The 25,741-nt window shown below is 42.6% G+C and overlaps 2 protein-coding genes across 2 annotated transcripts; both read left to right on the forward strand.

The window, feature by feature from the left end:
* The first annotated feature begins 1,066 nt into the window (after positions 1–1,066).
* Positions 1,067–4,493, forward strand: LOC115408851 (msx2-interacting protein-like). Its single transcript, XM_030119789.1, has 2 exons — positions 1,067–1,480; positions 4,046–4,493. Exons 1-2 carry the CDS (start codon positions 1,398–1,400, stop codon positions 4,368–4,370), a joined length of 408 nt encoding a protein of 135 aa, XP_029975649.1. The 5' UTR covers positions 1,067–1,397; the 3' UTR covers positions 4,371–4,493.
* Positions 4,494–6,153: 1,660 nt separating this feature from the next.
* spen (spen family transcriptional repressor) lies at positions 6,154–24,356 on the forward strand. The gene is made up of 14 exons (XM_030119788.1): positions 6,154–6,260; positions 10,633–11,247; positions 13,242–13,399; positions 13,577–13,777; positions 13,855–14,006; positions 14,126–14,251; positions 14,392–14,505; positions 14,588–14,701; positions 14,800–14,900; positions 14,990–22,787; positions 22,924–23,265; positions 23,360–23,554; positions 23,739–23,897; positions 24,020–24,356. Exons 4-14 carry the CDS (start codon positions 13,744–13,746, stop codon positions 24,149–24,151), a joined length of 9,267 nt encoding a protein of 3,088 aa, XP_029975648.1. The 5' UTR covers positions 6,154–6,260; positions 10,633–11,247; positions 13,242–13,399; positions 13,577–13,743; the 3' UTR covers positions 24,152–24,356.
* Positions 24,357–25,741: the final 1,385 nt, after the last annotated feature.

The following is a 25,741-nucleotide window of genomic DNA, read 5'->3' on the forward strand; positions in this document are numbered from 1 at the left end:
TTACAGTTGTCCTTCAGCTTCCTAAAGGACAACCGGCTGCACATCTGCTTTTATGTGAAATCTTCAACACAATGTACACAATCCAGTCCATCCTTAACCCTTTGTATGGCATACACTGCAATGGCTTTCCCCTGAATGTTGCCTATGGATACAACAGTGTTACACTCTCATGTGCCATGAGCCCATGATGAAATACATAAAAAGGCATTACACCAAAATCATGCATATTTTATAAATTATAGCTCAGGAAATCCATAAACTGGAACTATTTCTTATTTAATTTCTGTGGGGGGATTGACCTAATGCTACTGAGAACCTCTGATCCTCTAAATATTGTTATTTCTTAGTTATTTCATATATTTCCACGTTTATTGCATCAATCTGATTAATTGAAATTATGATTTGTAAAAGGAAGAGTGACAAAGCATCCCAGAATCAGCACCATATTCAACATAACTTGATAATCATCAATGTTGAGTGAAAGACACCTGCAGAAGAAATGTTTAATCATGATTCAAATGTTACATCTATTATTACTTCAATAATGTGAAATGTAAAGTTGAATGATAAGTTTTGCAGCCAAACAAAGCTATGATAGACTAATAGATTATCTTAATTATTCATTCATCCTGCTAATTGCACTTTCTTTGTTCCACTCTGAAATTGTTGGGTCTTTATTGGTAATTGTTTACAAATGCCTGGAGGGAGCTATTCTGAATGCTCTGGTAATATTTTCTAATAATTATAGGCCCGTGGCTTATGAGGTAATTTGCGGGTTATGTATTTCCCTCGTGTATTGACAGAGGGCAGTCTGATGTAAAACTGCAGCATCCTCCAAATGCTCGGCTTGGGCTGCTTTGAACCGACTGCAGGTAAAAGAGCCTCACCATCCTCCTCTAAATCCTGGCGGTGATGGGATCCTCCTGTGAGTCAAAACGCTCCTCTGTCAGAGCGCCACCATTCAACCAGGGGTTTTCTGGCGCATGCGCACGAGCGGGAGACGATCTCATCGGGGAGAAAAAAAGAAGTTCACACACAAAGCCACGCCTGCGCGGTGTGCCTCTCATTACAAGCGAAGTTGCTGCATCTTTTTAGGAAGCTACATGCTTTCTTTCGACACCCAAAGGTCGCATGGTGTCAGGGACGCGCCTAGTCACGGGAACAGAACCGCGCGCGCTCACGAGCGGCAGGATCGCGCTTTAACAGTGAAGTGTATCAAACAGCGTGCGGGGATCCAACCTAATGGTTTACATTGGGTCACAAGGACCAGTCAATGATTTGCGCCAATTGTTTTTCCTTCTTGTTCGGCGTCTATTTTGCAAACCTTTTGTATTTTGCACGCGGAGGGGCTGACAGAGCAAACTCATCTGTATGATCGGGGAGCAGGAGCACACAGTATGGTCCGGGAAACCAGACATTTATGGGTGGGAAATTTACCCGAAAATGTACGAGAGGAGAAAATCATTGAGCACTTCAAGCGGTGAGTATGAAACAGTAAAGAGCGATCCCTCTCTCCCTCCGTGTGTGTGTCTGTGTGTGTGTGTGAATGTAAGGACGAGCGCACGGACAGCATCTCCCTCTGTTGTGTCACATTTTTAGTGAAGTCGGGATGAAGCAGGAGGTTCCCCTGTAGCAAAGTCCCATTTGGCAACTGTGCTGTCAGCTCTCCATATGCAGCTCCACTGGGCTGGGAAGAAAAAAAAAAGAGAGAATCTGCAAGCACGCTGTGCCTGTCCGACCCAGCGGATATATATATATATATATATATATATATATATATATATATATATATATATATATATATATATATGGCTCAGAGCCGTTTCAGCCAAGTTACCGTGCAGGTGATAACTTTACGTGTCCCTACATGTTGTGTAGTTTGTGCAAGTCTCCAGCCAGCCTGGAAGCAGCCCACCTTTGCAGCCGGTGACCGTGTCGGACACACATGATCTGCACCGTCGGCTGAAACGGCACACTGTAAACAAACTTCAGTCCACCTGGCGTCGGACGAGCCGTGCATCGAACAGTCTGCACGAAACCCGCCCCGAGTTTTACTGTTTCCACTTTTCCGAGTTTCTCCGGTCACCTGTGCACGGTGCACGCTTGGCGGATCCGTGTTTGTGCACGCACGGACAGATTGTCCGAGACGAGTCGGCGAAGCCTCGGAGGCGACGCCACATCGGGCTGCAATATGGTCGCGAATCCGCTGAGATTGAGCGCTCGTGCGTCCCGACTGATGTGCAACACTGTGAGCGTCGTAGTAGGCTGCTTGTGTTTACCTTGTGCGCGCATGAACACAGAAAATGGTTGTCTTTGCCACATGAAGACGGCGTTGCTTCCCGCAGCTGCAGACTTGCACAGCCTGCAGCGTGATCCGACAACACCACACATCCAGACTGTGAACTCACCGTGCAAATCCCCCAATTGGTACTTTTTTTGGACAAGAAAACCCATTTTTGCACTATCGTCTTCCTTAGACTGTGAGGGGAAAAAAAATGTAAATATGATTTTGTGTGTGCGTCGCGGTTTGCCTGCGCGCTCTCGCTTCTCTCTTCTCGACTGTCAAGGAAATCGCAGCCCGATCATCGGTTCATATGTGCAGAAAACAAACAAAAAATCAACAACAAATCTACATTTACGAGCAACGTTGCGCCCCTTTCTCTTTTTTTTTTTTTTTTTTTGACAGTGTAGGCGTCGCCACAGTGTGGGAAGCTGCTTAATGACCCCCTTTAATCACATCTAGTAAAATCAACAAAAGGCACGTCCATCCTCCAGCGTTTCGCTCCAGCATATAGAATTCAAACCATCCTGCTTTCAGCCCGGGGCTGCGCGGTGGCGGTGATGCTGCTAGCGGACTTACTAATATGGTTCATGTCTGATTCCTACAGCCTTCCTTTATTTATTTATTTATTTTCCAGCACGCGTAATAATGGGACACCTATGTGCCGTTTTACTGACACAAACCCCGTGCATTGATGTGTGAATTTTTTATTTATTATTTATTTATTTTGGTTTCGGGGTGGGGGGGGGATGGTGACCCGGCTGCCTCCTGCACGCGGCAGAGAGGAGAGAAAACGGGCGTCTGCGGCGCGTTTTCCGGCGCCGAGCCGCCTCCTCCGCTCCGGCGGTGTGAACCCAGAGGCAGCCGGAGCCGGAGCGTGCAGGTGCATGACAGCCCGATGTGTGATAGAAGTCATTGAAGATGGGGGACGGCAGAATGAGTAAGCAGTGTGAACAGCTTTTCTAAAATGGCGTCGGGGGCTGTTCAATGTTGAGAACTGGCATGCCAATAAATTTATGGACACCCTGCTGTCTTCTCCCGGACAGCAAAAGGAAGGGGGGGGGGGGGGGGGGGGGAATACACAGTGAGGGCTGGAGGTGGATGAGAGGGGGGGGGGGGGCTTTGTAATCCTACACTGGGCTCGTAAATTCTGTGTAATAGGCTTCCTGTCTGTCCGTTGAATATCACTTAATGATATATTTTGTCATTTACAAGCTTCTTAAGGGAATTATGGGATGGGCACCTCTTCACGCATCCATTTCAACCGAACTATACATATATTTTATTTAGAATGGTTAAAAAAAACACACACTTAACATCTCTTAGCAATAGGAAAATATATTAAATTCTTTAATTACAATGGTGCTTCCTAATTATTTCTCATATTTATTTTTTTTATTTGACACTTTTGGGAAATGCCACTTTATTTCATATTTGCAGGTTGTACCAGTCCCTGTGTGTAGAAAATGTATGATTATAGGGAATTATGATGTCTATGCATTAATAACATGCCAGTGCCAAGGTTCTAGTTGCTGGGTTACTGTTGCCTTGTTAGAAAGTAAGCCTTACTTTCCAACGCCAGATACACACACATAAACACAGAATTCATCACTGTGTGTTTGTTTTTAAAACCTTTCTTTACATCTGTGAAACTGTTGAAATATTAATTATAAATCAAAGCAGTTGTCCTGGTTTTTAATTCAGAAGCCCTGATGCAACATGTCTGTGTCTGATTGCCATTCTTTTCCACTGTTTCCGCTTCAGATATGGACGGGTGGAGAGCGTCAAGGTACTGCCCAAGCGGGGTTCAGAAGGTGGAGTTGCAGCCTTTGTGGATTTTGTGGACATCAAAAGTGCTCAGAAGGCTCACAATGCTATCAACAAGATGGGGGACAGAGACCTGCGCACTGATTACAATGAACCGGGCACAATTCCTAGTGCAGCCAGGGGGCTGGACGATAGTCTGTCCTTAGGCTCTCGCGGCCGGGATGTATCAGGGTTCACACGGGCGGCAGGGGGTGCCGTGTATGGGCCCCCCACGTCGCTCCACAGCAGAGATGGACGCTATGAACGCAGACTAGACGGGTAAGTGGACCAAGTTTCTCTGAAGGCAGGGGGAACCGCGGTTTCTAGTCAACACCTTACCCCCAAGCATCTTTCCACCATTTCATTCACTTGTTCTGGGGTTCAAGAAGAAAGAAAGAGTTAAACCCTTTAGAGACCCTCCTGCGGTCCTCAGAGAGGGGCTTATTCTCATGGATGTGTACCTTCAGGTAGACACTGAGCCATTCAGTGAATGGAGAGTATGCTTCTACACAAGTGTATCTGGTATTTATATGGATAGTCGGTAGTTTAAATGGCTGTTGGGGATTATCTCTGTGAGCTTAAATGAGGGTCGTGAGGTGGATATATCGTTGGCGGAAGGTACGGGGCATAGATTGGATTGCGTAAAATTTCCCGGGATTATTAGAGAATGCTGGTGAGAGAAAGAGAGGGAGACAGAGAGGCAAAGAGAGAGAGAGAGAGAGAGAGAGAGAGAGTGGTCCAGCGGCCATCCCTGGGATTCCCCTAATCTGGAGTTACGTTTCCCTGCTCGGTGGATTAATGTCACCCATTTTTCCTCATGTAACAAATCAACCAAGAGCATACGTTATGTGTATAAGACACCATTTGTCTGGATTTAGTCTAATTTGGTTTTCAGTAATTGTGCGCGCCTCACTGAGGCGTGCACTTCTGTCGTGGGCTGGAGTCATGTGGATAACCTGCTCAGGATATTTATTCCCAACTGTTGGATTAACTCTGGCCAGACTCCTTAAGGATATGCTGTCATGCAAAAGGTATGGGTTACTTTCTTGGTTCTTTCTTTTTTTTCTGATTTTTTTACTTTTTATTTGGGATTATATCAAATATCAGGGCATTACAAATTGATTGCTGGGAGATCCAACCCAGTAGAATCAACAAAAACAAGTGAGCAAATAAACTTTTTCCCCTTGCCTCTTATTTTTTTGTGGAGATTATTTTTGACTTTTCGTCGACTCAGACTGGCAGATTTTCTACACGGACTACATGTGGATCATACAAATGAAAGATGACTGCTGGAAGCTGGGGCCTGGAGAACTGTACCGCCGTGCTGTTGGAGATAACCTGTGGATTACCTCGTCCTGTTTCTTAGTGTGGAGCTATAACCTAAACATTGGATACAATTGACACAGAATCCGAGAACTGAGTTGCACCCATGAGCTGCGTTTCTCACTGACTCAGCACAGGCTTGGACAGCGTTCAGGCTCTCCTGCCTCTGAAAGGAAACCCACGGATAGACCATGGACACCAGCGTTTCTGAATTGTTCTCCATCACTGGGATGAATATGGTGCCACTGTGAACATGAACTTGGATTACTGTCATAAAACATCTGTAACGTGTCAGATTTCCCTGCATCCACTGAAGGAATGGTACGACTTTATTGCTTTGGACAGTGTGGCTAAAAGTGGAACGCGCTGGACTCGAGAACAGAAGATTACAAGACCAAAATTTTACCTTCCATTGCTTCTGTTGGGGAATGAGACTATTGAAGATGGGCTCCTGGATGTATTTGCTTTCTTGGACTCAAACAGTCGTGTTTTTTTTTTTTTTTTTTTTTTGTTGCCTCCCCACTTGTTTGGATGGATACATGAACTGCAGCAGTGGTTAAGTGACATTTTCCAGCTCAGAAGACACCCCGACTTGGATCCGTACAAGACGGACTATGTTTTGATTATTTTATCTCGAGCGAACACTCCAGCTCATCAGTGCACGAGGTCCCCTGCCCCGAAGACGAGGATTATGTTTTCTATCATGAGCAATTTTGCTTCAGCATTTTTCCCCCCCTTCTCCACTCAGCATTTTTGCCCTTTTTTTTTTTTTTTTTTTTTTTTGCTCACAAAGTTCTATCTCACTAAATTGTATTTGGAATTATAGGTCAAGTTACCACTCTCTCAAAAGGTTGGTATGTCCTGCCCTGTGTTATATAGCTGTCCTCTCTAACCCCCTAGTTTGATCCCCTGTCTCTCTCCATTTTCCCCACTAACCGAAGTAGCTGGCGCTTAGACTATTAATATAGCCTGTATGTTAATACTGTATGTCTACAAGCTGAAAATTGTACTTTACCTTGTATTGTTTTCCTCTCTCTTCCTCTGACCCCACCTCAGTCCCCGTCCCCTGCTCTCCTGTTTTTGGAATAGATTCGTATTGCTGCTGCTGTTCATGATCATTTTAAAAATGCCTCTTTTCTAAAATGCAGAAAACAGCCTTAGCATGCGACAATGTTTGCAGGAGTCCAAATCCAAAGATTTTTTCACACACTCACATTTACAGTGTGTGCAAAGATATGCAGGGAGGGACTTTCTGGAGGATTTGCTAAAGGGCTACTGTACAGAAAAGAGAAAAGCATACTAGTGAAATGAAGAATAAAGTTCTTTATAGTGTGTATAAAGAATGCAACATGTAATTCAGAGAAGGTTTCCTAATAAAACGGTGGAAAAACACCAATAAGAATCCTCAAAAATTCAAGATTACATAAGGTTTGTTACTAAGTTTCACTATTTTTATTATTTCTTGATTCATAATAGAGGAAATTCATTAAAAATGTCCAATAATATTATAACCACAGATTGAATTTATTTGGGTTTTTATCAGACAACCGAAATTAATTTCAAGCTTTGGGGAAAGAATGATGCTGTATTCATTACTGATATTGTAAAAAGAAAAAGAAACGCGTATTCATTGTTAAGTGAAAGCAATGGCTAGTTGCGGTTGCTCTCACAGTTCAGCTGCAAATTTATTTTCTGTGCTTTGATTGAATTGGACAAGAGCAGAATATGAATTCCTTCGATGATCTCACAGATGTGGCTCTACATTTATTCTACATTCCATATATTTTATTTTATAGCATTTCACTCTTGCCAGGGTTTTATTAGATTTTATGAGCTATTTTACTTATTTCATCCCACGGCTGCAGGTGATGTTGTGTGTCAGTGATCAGGACTGGTTCAAGGCATCACTGGGTTTACAGCATTTCTGCATCTGTTTGATGAATTCATTTGAAAAAGAGCATTTGTATTTCCATTTGGATGTTGTGCTTTTTTTTTTTTTTCAATGTTCCTATTCAGGAGATGATAAATCATGTGCATTGTTAAAGTTCAGCACCGCAGGGTGCCCAACAACTACAGTTAAACTGTAAATGGGGAAACAGAGCTTTAACAGTTACCTACCCATGGCACTTCTAAATAAATATGCATGTGCTGCACCCATACCAGGGAGGCTCCATATAAGATGCCTGATTATCATGCTGCTGGAATGCAGCCCTATAATTATGTCGTTCACGTAATCCCAAAACAGTTGACGTTCTTTGCATGCGCCGGAGTCGACTCATAATCAAACACTGATGGAAATTCTGCCCAAAAAATGTCTAACTGAATTATTTTTAAGCTCCATGAATAATGTAGGACCTGATTTGTGTAAAGTGAAATTGAAGTGAAATTGAAGGGTATCTATTGAGCAGCGAGTCTGCGCCACCAAATTAGCATTTTGGAGAGCATCTAGGGGTCAAGGTAATCCATCAATTTCACAGCAGACGTCGTTATGCCATAGATGTTATTCATGAATCCAGCACACAGACGATTAAATCAAATAAGCCGAAGCAGAATTTACCCCTGACCCACCATACTTTTATGTATAGCGCAGTAAAATACAGACACAGAGTATTTCTCCTAATCCAATTTACCTTCAGCATCCAGAACAGTTTGTACCTCTGTTAACGTGGTTTGTTCTCCAGCCCAATGGCAAGAATACGAAATGCAAGCTTTCATTTCAAACCTGAAGTGTTGTGAACATCACAAAATCATATTTATGTCATTTCCCCCTGATAACTGTTTCTACTTTGACTACATCTCACAAAGCTGAGAATGCTCATACCAATCTTTTTTTTCTATTTTTTCAATTTAATTCTAGTGTAGATTTAAACTTAGAGAGGTTTTAAGGTCTGTTAAGTCTCCACAAGTGTGGTGATGAAAATGTAATTGTGACATATTGTGTAAAGGCCAGGTTTAGCATTTTCATCTTATAGATTATTTGCCAAACTGCCTTTAAGGTTATCACAGGGCTCCAGTTATGCAGCGAAAGGCATTATACAACTTAAGAGAAAGGCAGCAGTCTCTATGGAGCATCACTTGTAATTTATTCTAGATGGTTTCTAAAACGCTCACTGAATTACAAGCAGAGATGCTACTCATTTACGTCTTTTGTTGCTGTTTGTTTTTTTAAGTCAGTCAGATAATTCTATTAGAAATGTACCCGTTACAAAAGAAGGACGATGAAATATAATCTTTTGTTCTTATAATATCGTAGAGATTATGGGATTGACCATTTCTCATAAATTGAAGCTGGAATATTAAAAAAACTAACACAAAACACGTACATAGTATTAAAGAACATATTGCTGCCATCATTTTTATTTTGATTTTAAATTACCAGCTAGAACCCGACGTTAGCGTCACTTCAGCTAGAAAAAACTACACAGCTTCTTGGAGAAAAATGTCTGATTTCTTCATTTGCAAAGATAGGTCAGAAGCGAGTAGAAATACTTAAGAAACTGATAGAAAAGGGTTTAAAACAATTGTAAAATCGCCTCAGCATTGAAAAGAAACAGCAAAGTGTATGTCAGAATTAGATCTATTTCCTGAAGACAGTATTTTCCTCATGATTTATTAATATGACTGTGATTGTCGGTCCAATTATGCAAACAGGAGAATTGGCAGAATACATGTAAAATGGTAATACAGACTATTCAAGGACTTTTCTTGTTTCTTTTTGTTGTTTTTGGACAGAATCAAATCGACTATACAACAATATCACAGTGTAGCATTATGTCCACTTTGTCCCATGTTGACATTTCACACATCCAACAAGCACAATTTCTTTTTTCAGTACTACTTTAGTAATAAAAAGTTGGCTCACTGTTAATTTATAAGTATACTGAATCATAATTCATCACAACAGTGTTTTTAATTCAAGAATATAGTCGTTTTTTGTGTGTTTATTGTACTTAATGCACTCATTGTTGCTCGAGATGGCTTCATACTAAAACCTGGGCTCATGTACACAATCTTTACTGGACTACAATGTCACATTTTTACATAACTGAGCCCCTGTTTTTGTAGGTAATTTCAAAAATGTCTTGATTTCGTTTTGAAGATTCACTTTTCAATATGACCCGACTCTTCCGCATTTCTTCATCCTCCCATTTGAACTCAATCAAGAACAAAACAGTCTTCTATTTAAAGTACCAGTTTAATGGGGGTTTGAAAGTCTTTATTTTATTAAACCATATTCAGCCCCGTGTTTGAACATCGTGGCTAATTTGCTTGTTATAATTCGATCTGAATTCAAACAGTGGTAATTGCTGTCCTGTCCCGCTCATTATGGTGAGTTTGGTAATATGACTGCGGTAATGACACAGCAGTTGTATTGCCAAATTAAATTGTGATTGCTTTATTCAAAAAGAGGGCGTTCAGGTTTGAGCAGATTGTCCTTATTAGCACCGTTTCTAATGTGCGTCTTGACAAAAGATGCTTTTGAAGAGTTTTCCTTGTTCTTTGGTCCGGAAGAACAAACGGTGTCAAACAGTGTAACATTGTAAACAATAGACTTGTCGACAGTCACCTCCAAAAACCTTCAACAAAGCCGCTCAGAAGAATGATAAAACGCTTGAAAGAAGTGGCTTTTGTTATAGTTGCTGAATGTTACAAGACCAGAATGACTTGACAGTTCATAAATACATAAATCTGCCAGGCCTTTCATTAAAAGCAATTTTTGTGCAAAACTGCTACAACCTTCAATCAGGCTTTGAAATAATCAGCGTGTTTCTTCTCTGTTACACGGCTGACGTGTGTTGAGCGATCCTGAATAATGATATAGAGATACATTCAAAGAGACTCAAATTTAATACCGCTATATCTTCATTGAAAGATACGAAACACAGAGATTTAAGCATTTCTTTATCATAGAAATATTTTCTTTGTATGATGTTAGAAGGCTCCAATACATTTAATCTTCCTGGTTTGCCCAGGTTGGCCTAAAAAACATGAGAATGCTCAATTATCTTCAACACTCCATCATTTTAATCCCTTGTAGTCTGAGAGTTGGAAAAAAGTCTCTTTTATATGCCAAAGCATTTTTGTTACATTACTACAATTATAGCTGAGAAACCTGATATTGTTTTGTTTTGTTTTTTGCTTTCGTTGTTAAATGCTAGTTACTATTCTAAGTCTCTAGAATGCAACCGTGGCGTGACTTCCTCTTTCTTCATGTTTGCTAGGACGGCGGAGAGTCGGGATCGAGCGTACGATCACGGTGCTTACGGACATCACGAGCGTCCTGGTAGCAGCTTCGACCGGCAGCGACACTACGAAACAGACTATTACCGCGACGCCAGAGAGAGGACTCTGAGCGCGACTGGGAGCGGGGCTGGCACCTCCAGCGGAAGCGGTACGACGGTGTCGTCGGGAGTCGGTGGAACTATAGTGAGCGCCGTTGCTGGAAACGCGGGAGCAAGTGCATCGGCGGTGGCCACGACCGGAGGGAGCGGCGGATCCACGTCCAGCGGGGTTGGCTTCTACCGCTCACACAGCCGGAGTCCCTGTCGCTTTGAGACGCCAGAGCCTCGCTACGAATCTCGTGCCAGGGAACCCTTTACTTTGGCCAGCGTGGTTCACAGGGACCTTTACCGTGAGGACCGGGGCCGGCGTGGCGAGCGGTCGTACCGTCACAGCCGAAGCAGGTCTCCACACTCGACGCATTCGCGAAACCCCTCGCCTCAGAGGCTGGTGAGCCAGGCCGCCCGCCCTCCACGGTCGCACAGCGGCTCGGGCTCCCGCAGCCGCTCCTCCAGCTCAGACTCGGTCAGCAGTACCAGCAGCAGTACGAGTGGCAGGTGAGTGAAATCTAATCGTCTTGTCAATCGTGGCTGCCGTTCACCTTTGGGCAACCTAGCCTTTGGTTTTCTGGATTTCCATCTAGGGAAATTGACTGGGATTTCACTCGTTGGTGCTGTGATGGTCATGAGATCTAGATTTATTGCCATGTTCTGACTTCATTCAGTCATTCATGAACACCATTTCTTGCCAATGTGCTGACATGTGTTAGATGTGTGCACTTCTCTTCTTTCACTGGGTAGTGGGGGACGCCATTCACAAACAGTGGGTTGTTTAACATCCTCTAATGCAAAGGGCTGGTTTTTGTTGGTTAATACGGCTGCAGTGAGATAGGTAACAATGTAAATGTTTGGTCAGAAAACAAAGCTGCAAGTTATGAAGACACCTTTATTTACATCCTTGATGTGATGCTTCTTTAATTGTATTAAAAAAAGAGCCAAAAAACTTGTTTCCCAGGAGGTTTAGTTTTGCATTTGACTTTTGAGGCTCCCCCTGGCAGGTGACTCGGGGATCTGCATGTTTGAACAGTAACTTGAAAGGCACATCATGAGAAGGAAGTTTACTGTATATATCACACTCCTCTGTAGAAATGGTACTTTGTCCTTCTGTTTAATCATTGGCCAATGTTTCAAATGACAAATCTTTGATTTCAGAGCTGTTGGCGTCAGAGTGGGAGGTAGACAGGGTCCAAAGTTCGGGAAATGACTTTAATGATATAAGGACATTTAATGTTGTTAAAATCTGACCTGAATTGGTTTATTACCTCTGCCCTTTGGATTATGCCATGCACTTTATGACAGTATTGTACATTATTTTTCACTGCACTTAACGTCCTTTGTTTGTTGGCTGCGGATCTCTCAAATGCTGTCAGTCACATAGAAGCTAAGATTTATATTTGATCTTTCTTGAAATGTGTTTTTCTGAAAAAACCTACTATTTTCTGTTTTAACAGTCACAATTAATACCTGGATTTCTTTGTTATTCACCTGGTTTCATTGCATCTTGTGGGTGTCAAATGTCCAGTGGCTGTGAATTTCAGCATGCTGCTCAATCTGATTTGTTTTGAGGCTGAAAAACACATTGAGTTGTTTTTTTTTCTCTTTTTCTCTTTTCTTTTTTTCTTTTTTGCACAGTTGTGTGTTTTTACATTTTATAGTAGTTTGATTTTCATCCAAGGTCTTGCAAAGGAATAAAGCAAGCAAAGGAAAATCTAAAATAAGACATCTCTGGAGTTTGATCATGGTGGATTTATTCTCTTGAATACATTTTGTTGTTTAACTGCATCACCTTTGGACACAATGGTCTCTGGCTCTGAATGACATGTAGCGACACATGTGGTTCAATGAGGAAGTGCTATGGGGGGAATTTCAGGAGACGGCTGCTATATTTTTCTCACTGCCTACCTCTGTGTATGGGTAATGGCTCCCCCCCTCCGTGAGATCCAGTTGGAACTGGAAATTTCTGGCCAGTGCTGGCTGCCTGCCCACTCCCACAGGCCAGGCACCGTCAGCGGCACTTCCGGGAGTGTCTGAGCACAGGAGGAGAAAGTGAGAAGGAAACAAACAGCAGAGGGCCTAGAAAGCTGAGACAGACATGGGAATCGTTTGAGAAAAAGGTGCACGAGGCAGCCATGAATTCATCTGCCGTGTGCAAATTCGCCTTCCAGCAGCTGCAGCATATTACAGAAGTGGGAGGAGAGAGGTGCATTTAGCCTCACCATTTGGAAAACATCTTAAAAAAAAAAACCAAAAAAAACCAGAAATCATTTTATAGAAATAGTAAGTGTTTATGCAAATAAATCATGCATATATATATATATATATATAATAAATTGCTGGTAAAATATTGTATTCTCACACCCACAGAATTTAGATTTTTATTAATGATCATGGCCATGCTTTAAATTATAACTACTTCCTTCTTATCATACACCTGTAAGCTTTCAGATAAAACTGCTTCAACGTATTAAATCCATGTTCCTCTTTTGCTCTAGTGATTCTAGCAGTAGCTCAAGCGATGACTCTCCGGCACGGTCGGTGCAGTCGGCTGCTGTTCCTGCACCCTCAGCACTTCCTTTATCCTCCCTTGACAAGGATGAACCACGTAAAAGCTTTGGCATCAAGGTCCAAAATCTTCCTGTGCGCTCTACAGGTAAGTTGTATGCTGCTCCAGAAACATGTTAAGCTCTAAAGCAGTTGGTATGCACGAGCAGCAGTGCGCCATGTCTGTGAATATATTAACTCAGCATCAGTCATTCATTTTTCAGTAAAATGTTTGCAAATTAATAATCAATAATCTATTTCTTCTTTTGATTTATTTTTTCTTTAGATACAAGCCTTAAGGATGGTTTGTTCCATGAATTTAAAAAGCATGGAAAGGTGACATCTGTACAGATCCACGGAGCTTCAGAAGAGCGCTATGGGCTGGTTTTTTTCCGCCAACAAGAGGATCAAGAAAAGGCACTTGGAGCATCGAAAGGGAAGCTATTTTTTGGCATGCAAATAGACGTCACGGCCTGGAATGGACCGGGTAAGTTCACAGTAACCCGAGTGTTAGAAACGTGATTGTGAACAAATCCACATACTCAAACTCGTACTCCTTTTCAGAGACGGAAAGTGAGAACGAGTTTCGACCCTTGGATGAAAGGATCGATGAGTTTCATCCAAAGGCCACAAGAACATTATTCATTGGAAATCTGGAGAAAACCACCACTTACCACGACTTGTTGAACATCTTTCAGCGCTTTGGAGAGATTGTGGTAGGTTAATGTTGTTAAGTGTTTCAGAATTAGTCCACTTGCAATCATTAGTGTGCTCTTCGCACTTTGAGATGACTATGCGTACAGAAAGAATAATTTTTTTCTCATTGTCCCCAAAGGATATTGACATTAAGAAAGTTAATGGGGCCCCACAGTATGCTTTTCTACAATACTGCGACATTGCCAGTGTTTGCAAGGCCATAAAGAAGATGGATGGCGAGTATCTTGGTAACAACAGACTAAAGGTGAGAATTGTGTTAATCTAATTGTGAAAGTTGCCGATTTATTTTTTTAATTTTTTTGATGTAATTGTCAAAAACACTTAATATTATTTATGACAATTGTTTGCATAAGCTGAATTTTTATTTCTCATTCATATTTTTAGCTGGGCTTTGGGAAAAGTATGCCAACGACCTGTGTTTGGTTGGATGGATTAGCATCAAACACCACTGAGCAGTTTCTTACACGTCATTTTTGCCGCTACGGACATGTTGTAAAGGTATGTTTGCCTGTTTATTAACGTACAGCTGCAGTGTGTTTTTGCTGAACATTGGGAGTTGAATTGTCTCTGTGGTCTGCAGGTTGTTTTTGACAGGATGAAAGGAATGGCTCTGATTCTGTATAACAACATTGAATATGCACAAGCTGCTGTCAAAGACACGAAAGGATGGAAGATTGGGGGCAGTAAAATCAAGGCAAGTGAACTCTAGATTTGGTCTGAACTGAGGTTCTCTAAAATAGTTTTATGCTTTTTTGGGTGCAATTGAAACCAATTTCTCATTGATTTCTTCAGGTGGATTTCGCAAATCAAGAAAGTCAGATGGCTTTTTACCGTTCAATGCAGGCATCTGGGCAAGACATTCGAGACTTCTATGATATTCTCTCTGAACGAAGGTTTGTTTAGTATCTGTTTTAAAAACGAGCTTTTTTACTCTACCATTTGTTTTATTAACAATGACAATTATTTTGTATTTTTTCAACAGAGATGATCGGCGAACCCAATATGAGTTTCAAGCAGAAAGACAATATTATGAAAATGTCCGAACACCAGGAACATATAATGAAGATCCACGTCGAAAGTACCCTGCTAGGAGTCGTGAGTTTTATACTGAATGGGATCCATATCAAGGAGATTACTACGATCCACAATACTTTGAAGATCCTCGGGAATACCGGGAATACAGAGCTGACCCTTATGAACAAGACATTCGTAAATACAGCTATTTGCAACGGGAACGTGAAAGAGAGAGGGAACGTTTTGAAACAGATCGTGGACGTGACCATGGGAGAAGGACCATTGAGCGCAGCCAAAGCCCATCCCACATCTCCAGTCGTCGTCCTGCCAGCCCCACTGCATCTCCTTCTCTCTCTGAAAGGATACCCAGCGATTCAGACAGGCGCATTTGTTGCCGATCCTCTGAAAGAAGTGGTAGCTGCAGTTCAATCTCTCCACCTAGATTTGAAAAGCTTGAGAAGACTCGATCTGAAAGGTATAACAAAACAGAAAAACTTGAAAAAGATCGAGTTTTTGAAATTGAAAGAGGAACTTTGGTCGACAAGGAAAAGAGGACTGGACGAAAAGATAGATCAGACAAAGACAAAAATGAGAAACAAAGGCTCAAGAAACTTAAAGTTGCATCACCTATTGTCCAGACATGTGAGACAGAGCCTGAACTTGAGAGAGACATTAGCCCTGAGTCTGTCCTTCGAAGTAAGACCAGTAAAATCCCCAAGGAAAACTCAAGCAAAGGAAGATTAGATCTTCTCCCATGTGTCGTGCAGTTAACGCGTGTCAAAGAAAAAGAAGGGAAATTGATTGGCCATGCTGTTCAAGAAAAACAACTCCCGAGAGGTGGGAGTGACAGTCCACGATTGGCATCTCCTACAGCTGATCAGAGGAGTCCTCCATTCCGCACAGAATCATCAAAAGGTGACATAGCAAAGCACGGGAAGGTGCCCAGAGACAAAATTTTGCACAGTTTAGTCGAGATTGCAGACAAAGACACTAAAATCAAATCCAAAAAACACGGGAAGTCTGAAATAGGATTTGATAGTACCATTTCTGTGGATATTGATCGTTTAGCTGCAAGAAAACGACGTTTTGAAGACTCTGGGAAAATGGATAGACAAAAGAGAACGAGTGAAGAGGATCTTAGCAGACCTAGTCTTTATAAACTGTGGAACAATGCAAAGGAGACAGATATTGATAAAAATCCTTCATTAAGGGGAATGCATAAGAAGGAACACTATAAGGAAAGAAGTGCTAGGATGATTTCCATTAACAGTCCTAAAGATGCCCGAGACTGTGAAACCAACTCTGTGGGACTTCCTCTGGAGCGACGCTCTCAGCATGGGGAGCTGCCTGAAGACTCAGTCGATCAATTAGGCTGTCCTTACCTTAAAATGGATTTAGAGGGCTCAAAAAGTGAAAACACCTCCAGTTTCACCAAAGTATCAGATGATGGCAGCCTGGATTTGGATGAATTGAAAGAACATAAGCAGGTTTTGTCTGAAAGTGATCAAAGCAGAGGAAGAGGCAGAGATTCAGATGATGGAGAGGAACACTTTGTGCACATTGACCCAACTAATATATGCACAAAACAAATTGAAAAGAGTCAGTGGCTTCGATCCAAGCTTGGCGATCATGATAAGTCTGTCAAATATGACAACCCACTGAACAGTGAGACCTGTGAATTTGACAAGGATTATATTCTTCACGATGCTACAAAATCAGTGCAAGGCATGGCCAGTGATTCCTTCTCAGGTAAACGGAAAAAGTTAGCAGTTTTTGACTTTGAAATGCTCAAATCAAAGAGGGACTCTAACTTTGCAAGTCCACAAAAGTTGAATGAAGACATATATAGCATGCCATCTTCAATAGGAGCGGGTCAGTTTTCTGAGAATGAGGAAGACGAAACTGCACACATTTCTGTTTCTGTTACGAACAAAGTACAAAAAGACTCCCCAACAGCTGTTGATAAATTTTCACACACAGATTCACTGAAAAACAGTTTTGGCCTAACAATGAGACACTTTCAGCCTTCTGACATTGAGGTCCCAAAGCTTAAGACGTCATTGCTTGGATGTGATGACGAGCTGATTCAACATTGGGAAAGACGGATAAAGTCTGATTCACTCAGAATGGAAATGACATTCCCAAGTAATATTTCCAAACGGGAAAACATCCACAAGCGGCTTGGCCAAGACTTAGAACCTGGAGAAGTACAGTCCGATTCAGACGATGATGCAGAAAACAAACGTCTTTCTCCAAAGTCTAGTAGTTCTTTGTCTTATATCCTCAGAGATCGCGATGATAGGCTGACAGACATTAAACTTTCAGGTTCCTTGGAAAAGAATAAGTTTTACTCGTTTGCATTAGACAAAACTATAACGCCTGACACAAAAGCACTTCTTGAAAGAGCAAAGACATTGTATTCCTCAAGAGAAGATAATTGGTCCTTTCTTCCGTCACGATTTCCAGTCTCCCACAGCTGTTCAGACAAGGACAAGGTAGAGCTAGCCCCGAGACCCATTCCTTCTTGGTATATGAAAAAGAAAAAGATACGCACCGACTCAGATGAAAAACTGCACGATAAAAAAGAGGAAATTAAGCCACAGGACCAAGAGCGCCAGGAGTTGTTTGCCTCTCGATTTCTGCACAGCTCAATCTTTGAACAAGATTCCCGACGTTTGCAGCGCCTTGAACGGAAAGACCAAGATTCAGAAACAGGAGGTAGTAAGCCCTTTTCGAAGCCAGGTGCTTCTGAGACACAGTTTGAATCTGGAGGAGGTGAAACTCCTCAAGAGCCGATTGTGCTTTTTCATAGTAGGTTTTTGGAACTTCAACAGCAAAAAGACAAGGACCATTCCCAACCTGATACTGACAGTGAATTTGTCTTAGTGGATCAAAAAGATGAGGTGCAAAGTAACGACAACATATCTGAACAAGTATCGGAGCCAGTATTAAAAGCTGATGATAAATCAAGGAGCTCCCCTACAACCTTAATGATTTCACCAGTTCTTCCTTCCCCAAAAGAATTGTCTCCACCAGAAAAGAAGGAAGTTTTAGCTCCATCTCCAGAGCAAGCTGTGTCATTTGTCGAAGAAGAGAACATTGAGACGGTTCTTGAATCATCAACACCCCTTTCTCCTCCTATAGAAGACGTCAAACCAGTTGCTCCTAAGCTCACCATAACACCTCCTGTCTGCCAGTCAGAGTCTGAGAATGAAATTGAAACAAAAGTAGAGTTAATTGAACCTAAAGTGAAATGTGAGGATACTCTGGCCGTGGAACGTATTCCTGTTGTGGAAGACAAACCTCCTACTCCTGGTGGTTCTCTGAGCAGTTTTGAAAGAGAAAATGCAAATTTTGCCTTCTCTGAATCTTTAAAGAGTGAAGAAAAATCTGAAATTGTTAAGGCAGAACCTGAAATTGAAATTCAAGAAACAAAACACTTTGAAGACTCTGAAAAAACTGAAACGGACAGTGAATTGTGTATGCCAGAACTGGTAGCTGAGATAAAACCTTTACCAAACCGCAGGCAGCCCAAGAACAAAAGGGCAAAACAAATGTTGCGTGCTTCACAACCATCCCAAGTTGTTGTCACTGAAAAACCTGCAACACGAAAAAGTGAACGGATTGACAAAGAGAAACTTAAAAGATCTTCGTCACCTCGAGCAGAGGCACCAAAAGTGTCATTGGAGTCTAAACCTGCATCCAAATCACCAGTGCATGCGTCAGATTCTGAACCAAACCTTGAATCAAGTTTGATACATGGAAGAACACGTCGGAGGAATGTTCGGTCTGTTTATGCCAAGTTACGTGGGGCCGACCAGGCTGGCAAAGAGGTAGTAGAGTCATCACGCTGCATGCGCAAGCGAGGTGCAGATAAAGAACCAACACAAGATGTTCAAATTCCCACCAGTACTCGGCGTGGACGCCCTCCGAAACGAGGCATCAAAAGAGTTGAAGATGTTTCACCAGTTAAAGTAGACCAAAAGAAAATGAATGAAGAACAAACAGAAGTTAAGGATGCCTCAACTACCGGGGAGGTTGTGAAAGCATCTGAAGGGTGGCGTTCACCACGCACCCAGAAGCTGCAACAGACATCAGTAACTTTATCTACTCCAGCTAAGAAAGGAAGTAGAATGGAAAAAACATCTGGGAGCCCAATGGTATTAACTGAACAAGCAGACATGGCACGTCATGATGAGTTGGAGCTTATTCCAAAAACTGAATCTGAATTGTTTGCAAAATCATCAGACAAAGTAGAGAACGTGGGCTCTGTGGTGCACAAAAAAGAAAAAGACTTGAAAGATTCTGGGGAAAAGAAATCTTCTGATAGTGATGTTGAAAAGATGGACACAAATTCTTCTGAGAGGAAACTGCCTGAGAAGAGCATTAAAATGAAAACACCAAGGCTGAAACGAAATGCAAAGCAAGTCACTGAAGAAAAGTCACACAGTTTAAAAAATCTGGAGATTCGTGTGAGCGTTGATGACGTCAAAGGTTTGCTTCGTTCAGAAGAGGACGAGCCTGATGCCTTTGAAGCTGCAGCTATTCCGAAAACTAAGGCGGTAATGCAAGAGACTGAGGGAACAAAGACAATAGTCTTTCCAAAAGAATGCAAAGAGCTTGGTGCACAGGAAAAAGAAGACACGTTGTCTGAACCCGAAATACCAACTGATCCAGCTGCTGTTCTAGCACGACAAATGGAACTTGAGCAGGCAGTTGAAAACATTGCTAAACTTACAGTTGAGCAGCCCTCTCGGCCATTTAAAGAACCCCCAACAGAGCAACCGGCAGTATTGCCTCCTGTGGTAGTGGAACCAGAAAGTGAGGTTGAGGAGGAGAAGCGTGCTAATCCTGCAAGTGAAACTGAACTTGCAGCTGCGATTGATTCCATTACAGCTGAGGAAATGTGTGGAGATGCAGATGGGTTCACAGCTGCTCCTACCTACACTACACTTGTACCAACTCCTGAATCCTTAATATCCTCATCCTCAAATGAGATAATGGAACCTGAAACTCACATGGTAATCAACAATATTCTTGCAGAGGACTTGGATGATGGCCCCCTAACACCAAGCCCCAAAAGACCAGTGACCGAATCAAAAGCTGAAGATCCCATTGTGGTAGAAACACCTAAGAAACTAGTCAAAAGCAGAGCCAAAAACATCAAAAAGTCAAGAAGTCGTAAAACTGCAGCTAACAAAAAAGGAAATGTTATAGAAGAGATCTCACAATCAGAACCCTCGCCAGTCAAATTACCGGAGTCAATCCCAGAAGACCCAGAAATTATTAATTCAAAGGCAGTTACTGTGACAGCAGGTGTATCTGTGGCAACTTCTGTGGTCACTGCTGTTGCAACTTGTCGACGTGACGTCACAAGTGCTATAACTGTGGACACACCAAAAGAGGCAGAACAGCCTGAGGTTGAGCAACCTGTGCCCAAAGAGTCAGCCTTTCATTCGGGCACAAGCAACATCACCAGTTCTAAAAAACATCCCCAAGCCGCAGAATCTTGCACCCCTACTTTTGCTCCAGCTCTGGCCCGCCCCTCACAACCTGCTTCCCAGTTCAGTGTACCTCAACTGAGACCTGCAAAAATGCCCCTTTCACCAGACTGGCCTCAGAGATCTGAAGAAAGCAGAATCTATGTTGCTCCCCCTTGTCATGTCACAGTGGTGACTCCAACTGTACCTGCATCAACTTCACTTGGAGCCCCTTCAGCAAATCCTCCAATGCCCCCTGACACTAAGGCCTCAGATATTGATTCAAGCTCCAGTACATTAAGAAAAATCCTCATGGAACCTAAATATGTGTCTGCTTCTAACAGTAATTCTATTCCTACAACTATAGTGACATCCACATTGTCAGAGTCTGCACGGATGTCAGAGAATGAACACCCCTCTAATACAGGGGTCTCAAGGCAGTTACGTACTGAAGAGAGGGTACCATTACCACCCCAGCCACTGCATCATAAACCATCTCCATTGTCAGAGTCTCAGCAGAACTGTGGAGAGAAGACCCAGCATACCGTTATTTCTCCCACTACCTCAGTGATAAGTCGAATTCCAATGCCTTATGATACGGAAGAAACTCCACGAATTTCTCTGAGCAACCGAAGCATTGGCTTGTCAGTTCCCAAGCAAAAGTTCAAATCAAACTCCAATGAGAACAATCGAAGCCATGGCATGGATTTGGTAGAAGATGGAACTAGAGGGCGCTCTGTTGTTGAGACTGCTCCATACAACCCAGGCTCCACTCCTGGCCTAAGGGTCAATACATCAGAAGGTGTGGTTGTTCTGAGTTATTCAGGTCAAAAAACTGAAGGACCCCACAGGATGAGAGCTAAAATTAGTCAGATTCCTCAAGCCAGTGCTGGTGATATAGAGTTTCAGCAATCTGTGTCAAAATCTCAGATAAAACAAGACCCACTCATTTCTTCATCCCAGTCACCAACCTCAAAGGGAGCCTCCGCTCCACCAGCTTATGGGCATACAGGCGTTCTTTTAACTGGCCAGTCCTATAACTCTCAGCCTGTGATTTCTAGTACCAAGCAGGATAATCATGGATTTGACAAGTCAGAAGCCCCATATCACACAGCACCCCAGGGGGGTGTGGTAAACATGTTTCAACAGCCAGTCAGCTCTAAAGTGTTAATGTATAACCCGGCTGTGATACAGCAAGGCAAGAGAGGACTAGCTGCAGATGCTTTACCAAAAAAGATGGACATTGCCAAAGCTGTTTCGCAGGCTAACCTCAGTCCAGTAATGAGTCCACACCACCCATCACTCTCTGGAACTCGCATGAGCCCCAGTCCTGGTAATGCAAATGATCGGCCCGCTCTGCATCTCAAGCAGGAACCCCAATCTCCACGAACATCTGTTCACTCCCCGTCACCTTTTGTCAAAAGCGGTCCTCCAAGTAGTTCTCCTATTGGAACTTCAGTTGTTCTTGGCCATGGCATCTCGCCAATGCCGACATATCATTCGAGTATGCATCACTCACACTCAGAACAGTCTTCTGTCATCATTCAACCTCACAGTGTCAGTCAGACCCTGGCTCACGAATCCAGGATGAGCACACCACCTATATCTGGCCTAAACTACGGAAGACGGGGTGACTCACTGTCTTCCTCCCACCCTGGACCCCAGCAGCACTCAAATGCACAACAGTCTAATATAATTCGCGACATGGTCCTGCAGTCTCATTCCACTTCCCAAGTCCCCGTGTCTGGGAGTGGTGGTAATACTGTTAGTGAGGAAGAACCCAGACACTTTAATCAAGGCCTTAGCAGGACTTCGGTGCCACAGCTCCAGTCAGATGTAATGATGATTCATGGAGATCACAGAGGCATCCACTCAAGCTTACGCATTGACCAGTACAGAGACATGCACCAGCGAATCCTCATGCACCAGCAACTGGGTGAGCATGGTGCCGTGGAAGTAAGGCAGTCCCGGAACTCAGAAACCACGTCGTCTTCAAGCAACATCTCTGGGCCTTCGAAGAGTCCTATTTTAGTGAAAAGCAATGAACATTCATCAAAGGAAACTCACAAGACAGTTGAAGGAAAGCTCTTACATCCAACTTCGACTGAAAGTAGAATCCGTGGAGTCCACACATCAAGCCCTGTGATGGTGTCTCCTCACCCTCATGGAGTTCCATTAATGCATCCAGGAGCTTCCGGGTCTTTTCCACTTTATCGGGACATGCGGGGTTTTCCTTCCCAGTTTTCAGGACACAACCTGGCTAACCAAGGACTTTCATCTTCACAGGTTATTTAATGTTTTTTTTTATTATTATAATGTAATTTTCTGCAACATTTAGATTTATTTTGATAACATGTAGCTTTTTTCCTTCAAGCACACAGAGTTTTAATCATTTTATTGTGATATGCATTTTCTTAATCAGGTCCATCCAGAACCTGAAGTTAACAGGAGTAAAATGTCTCAGTCACATGGTGGGAGTGATTCCAAGCCTGAGACATCCCATCTTCGCCATGCTACCTCTTCTGACCTCTCACACGTTTCCCGAATTCCGGGGGGCACAGTGTCACCCCCATACCAGTCTCCCCTGATGTCCCCCATGGGTCTCACTCACAAGGCAGATCTCTCTATTCTTCAGAAAGGCCCTCCAGCCTTTCTGCCAACGCCTTCGCCAGCTATACCACCAACCAGTTCTCTGCCACCTCGGCCTGATGCTAAGCTGGAGCACTCAGGACATCGCTCTATTGACATGGTGCAGCTCCTGAAGGTAAGAAAGTCGGTGTACCAACAGTGTCATTGTACACCTTCAAGAAGATTCTCAAGAGGAAAGTGTTTCTAAATTTTCTCTTCTCTTTGTGCAGAAATATCCTATTGTATGGCAAGGCCTGTTGGCACTGAAAAATGACCAGGCTGCTGTCCAGTTGCATTTTGTTTCTGGCAACACCTTGCTCGCCCAGCGCTCCCTGCCACCTCCAGAAGGAGGCTCTCTTCTCCGCATTGTCCAGAGGATGAGACTGGAGGCTTCCCAGTTGGACAGTGTGGCCCGAAGAATGACTGTGAGTATTTTGGCTTTGAATACCCCCACAATCCCATGTGAAATTTGAGATTGGTCAAAATACAAATACTGGTTAGAAGTGCAGACACGATAGGGGAGAATCAGAACACAAAGTGATCTTGTACATCTTTTTTTTTTTGTTTTTTTTTTGTTTTTTTTTTTTATGATGAAAACATTTGTGTTAGGTGGAAAATGACTACTGTTTGCTCCTGGCTCTACCCTGTGGTCGAGACCAAGAAGATGTCCTTGGTCAAACCCAAGCCTTGAAAAGTGGTTTCATCACTTACCTGCAAGCCAAACAGGCAGCTGGCATCATCAATGTGCCCAACCCTGGCTCGAATCAGGTTTGCATTCACGCTTAACTATTTGTGCTTTGCATGTTCTGTGTTCTGTTTGCATTTTTCTGTGTGTCACAGTGACGGTGTTGTTCCATTTCTCATCACGTTTGTTATCTTTTTGCGCACAGCCAGCCTACGTGGTGCAGATTTTCCCACCGTGTGAATTCTCGGAGAGCCACCTTTCGCGCCTGGCCCCGGACCTTCTAAACAGCATCTCCAGCATTTCCCCTCACCTCATGATTGTTATTGCCTCTGTTTGAAGAATCTCCATTGTTGTTTTTTTCTTTGTTTTCCTGAACAATGTCAACACCAGCCCGTTTGGACTTATTCAGTGTGTAAACTGGAATTGCCTCATACTTTTTTATGAGTTTAACTTTTTTTCTAAACTTGATTTAGCATGAACTCACTTTTCTCCGTCACTTCACCGAGTCCTTAAGCCACCCAGTGATGTTGAATTCCAAAAACTTTACCTTTTACAGAGGATGTGGCAGGTCGAATGAGGATTTTTTGATCATTTACTTTTTTGCCATTTTTGGAGGTGTTGTGCATAGCCTTTTTCTAATTCATAGCACTCATGAAGCTATGAACGGAGACCTGCCTGCGGGATATTTTTTACCTTCATGAAAGTGATTGTGATTTTTTTTTTTTTTTTAAGAGAAAAAAAAAGACGATGTGAGAAGTCATTGCACTATATTAAGGAAAAATTGTGAACTCTGTACAGATTTGAGTATAAAATGCTACATGTTATGGAATTATTCTTGTGATCTGTCATGCTTGTGCAAGCTAAAAGAATCATTGCCTGGAAGTTGATCGAGAATCATTTCAGCCTGATCAATCATGCCGCTTTTTGCTTCTTCACCATCAGCAAGTACCTACTTCATTTCCAAACTCAGCTCTCCATCGCGAGGTGTTCCCTGCCCCAGGAACTCGTGAGGGGGATGTTAGGAGTTGTACAGTTTACACTCAATGCCTCAACAGGGGACTATATAAAGAATATTTAATTTGTTTATTTTTGTTTGCATCCTTCGGTAAGCCTATGGGCTTCGTGGACAGTTGTGAAATTGTAAATATTATAAATATTTGAAGACTGACACAACATGGAGCGACCAAGTGAATTATTTTACAAGACAGATCATGATTTTTTTTTGTTGTTCTTGTTGTTGTTGTTTGTTTTGTTTTTTTTTTTTTTGGTTGGGGCAAGAATGTGGAACTATGGGAAGGATCTCTGCAGGATCCGCGAGTGAATTCGCAAAAAAGACTTAAAAAAAAAAAGTTTTTTAAAAAATTGATTCTGTGCCAAAATGTCTTTTGCAAATGCTCAACACGCGCAATGTATCTAAAACATTTGATCAGAACCTATTTTCATATGTGACTTTGTATTTTGCCATTCTGAGGGCAGACTTGATTCCTTTTTTTGGTATTGTTCACGAGCCCATTTCTGTTACTACAGTGCTTTTACATTGTGAAACTGTGTCTTCATTTTGAATGAACCATTGTACTGTAGGGCTTGCCATTTCTGTAATCCCAGCTCTCTCCCCCCCCCCATATGTGGTCCTGTGCTGCCCCCTACTGTCTGAAATCATTCTCGTACCTACAGAGGACTGCATCCTGAGGTCCTTTGTGCCTCTGCTTCATGACAGATGTGCTATAGCATGCTTTATTTTTTAAATTTTTAAAGGGTAAAGTAGGATCATAAAGGCAAAGAATGTGACTTAAACTTGACATCATGCCGCTAATGGATGTGTTGATCATCTGTCTCTTTCCCTCCCCTTAACTGTCTCCTTGAGCCAAGCTGTAAATACTAATGTCCTTAATCTGTGCTCTCGTGTATCCCCTCCCCCCACTTTATA

The sequence above is a fragment of the Salarias fasciatus genome, chromosome 20, assembly GCF_902148845.1.
Source record: "Salarias fasciatus chromosome 20, fSalaFa1.1, whole genome shotgun sequence".
In the NCBI taxonomy this organism is placed as follows: Eukaryota; Metazoa; Chordata; class Actinopteri; order Blenniiformes; family Blenniidae; genus Salarias; species Salarias fasciatus.

Bases quoted from the DNA above. Each gene is read 5' to 3' on its own strand.
- LOC115408851 (XM_030119789.1), top strand. From the start codon at position 1,398: ATGGTCCGGGAAACCAGACATTTATGGGTGGGAAATTTACCCGAAAAT. The intron at 1,481-4,045 runs GTGAGTATGAAA...TTTCCGCTTCAG, and splicing joins ATCATTGAGCACTTCAAGCG to ATATGGACGGGTGGAGAGCG.
- spen (XM_030119788.1), top strand. From the start codon at position 13,744: ATGCAAATAGACGTCACGGCCTGGAATGGACCGG. The intron at 14,506-14,587 runs GTATGTTTGCCT...TGTGGTCTGCAG, and splicing joins GCTACGGACATGTTGTAAAG to GTTGTTTTTGACAGGATGAA. The intron at 23,898-24,019 runs GTTTGCATTCAC...TTTTGCGCACAG, and splicing joins CCAACCCTGGCTCGAATCAG to CCAGCCTACGTGGTGCAGAT.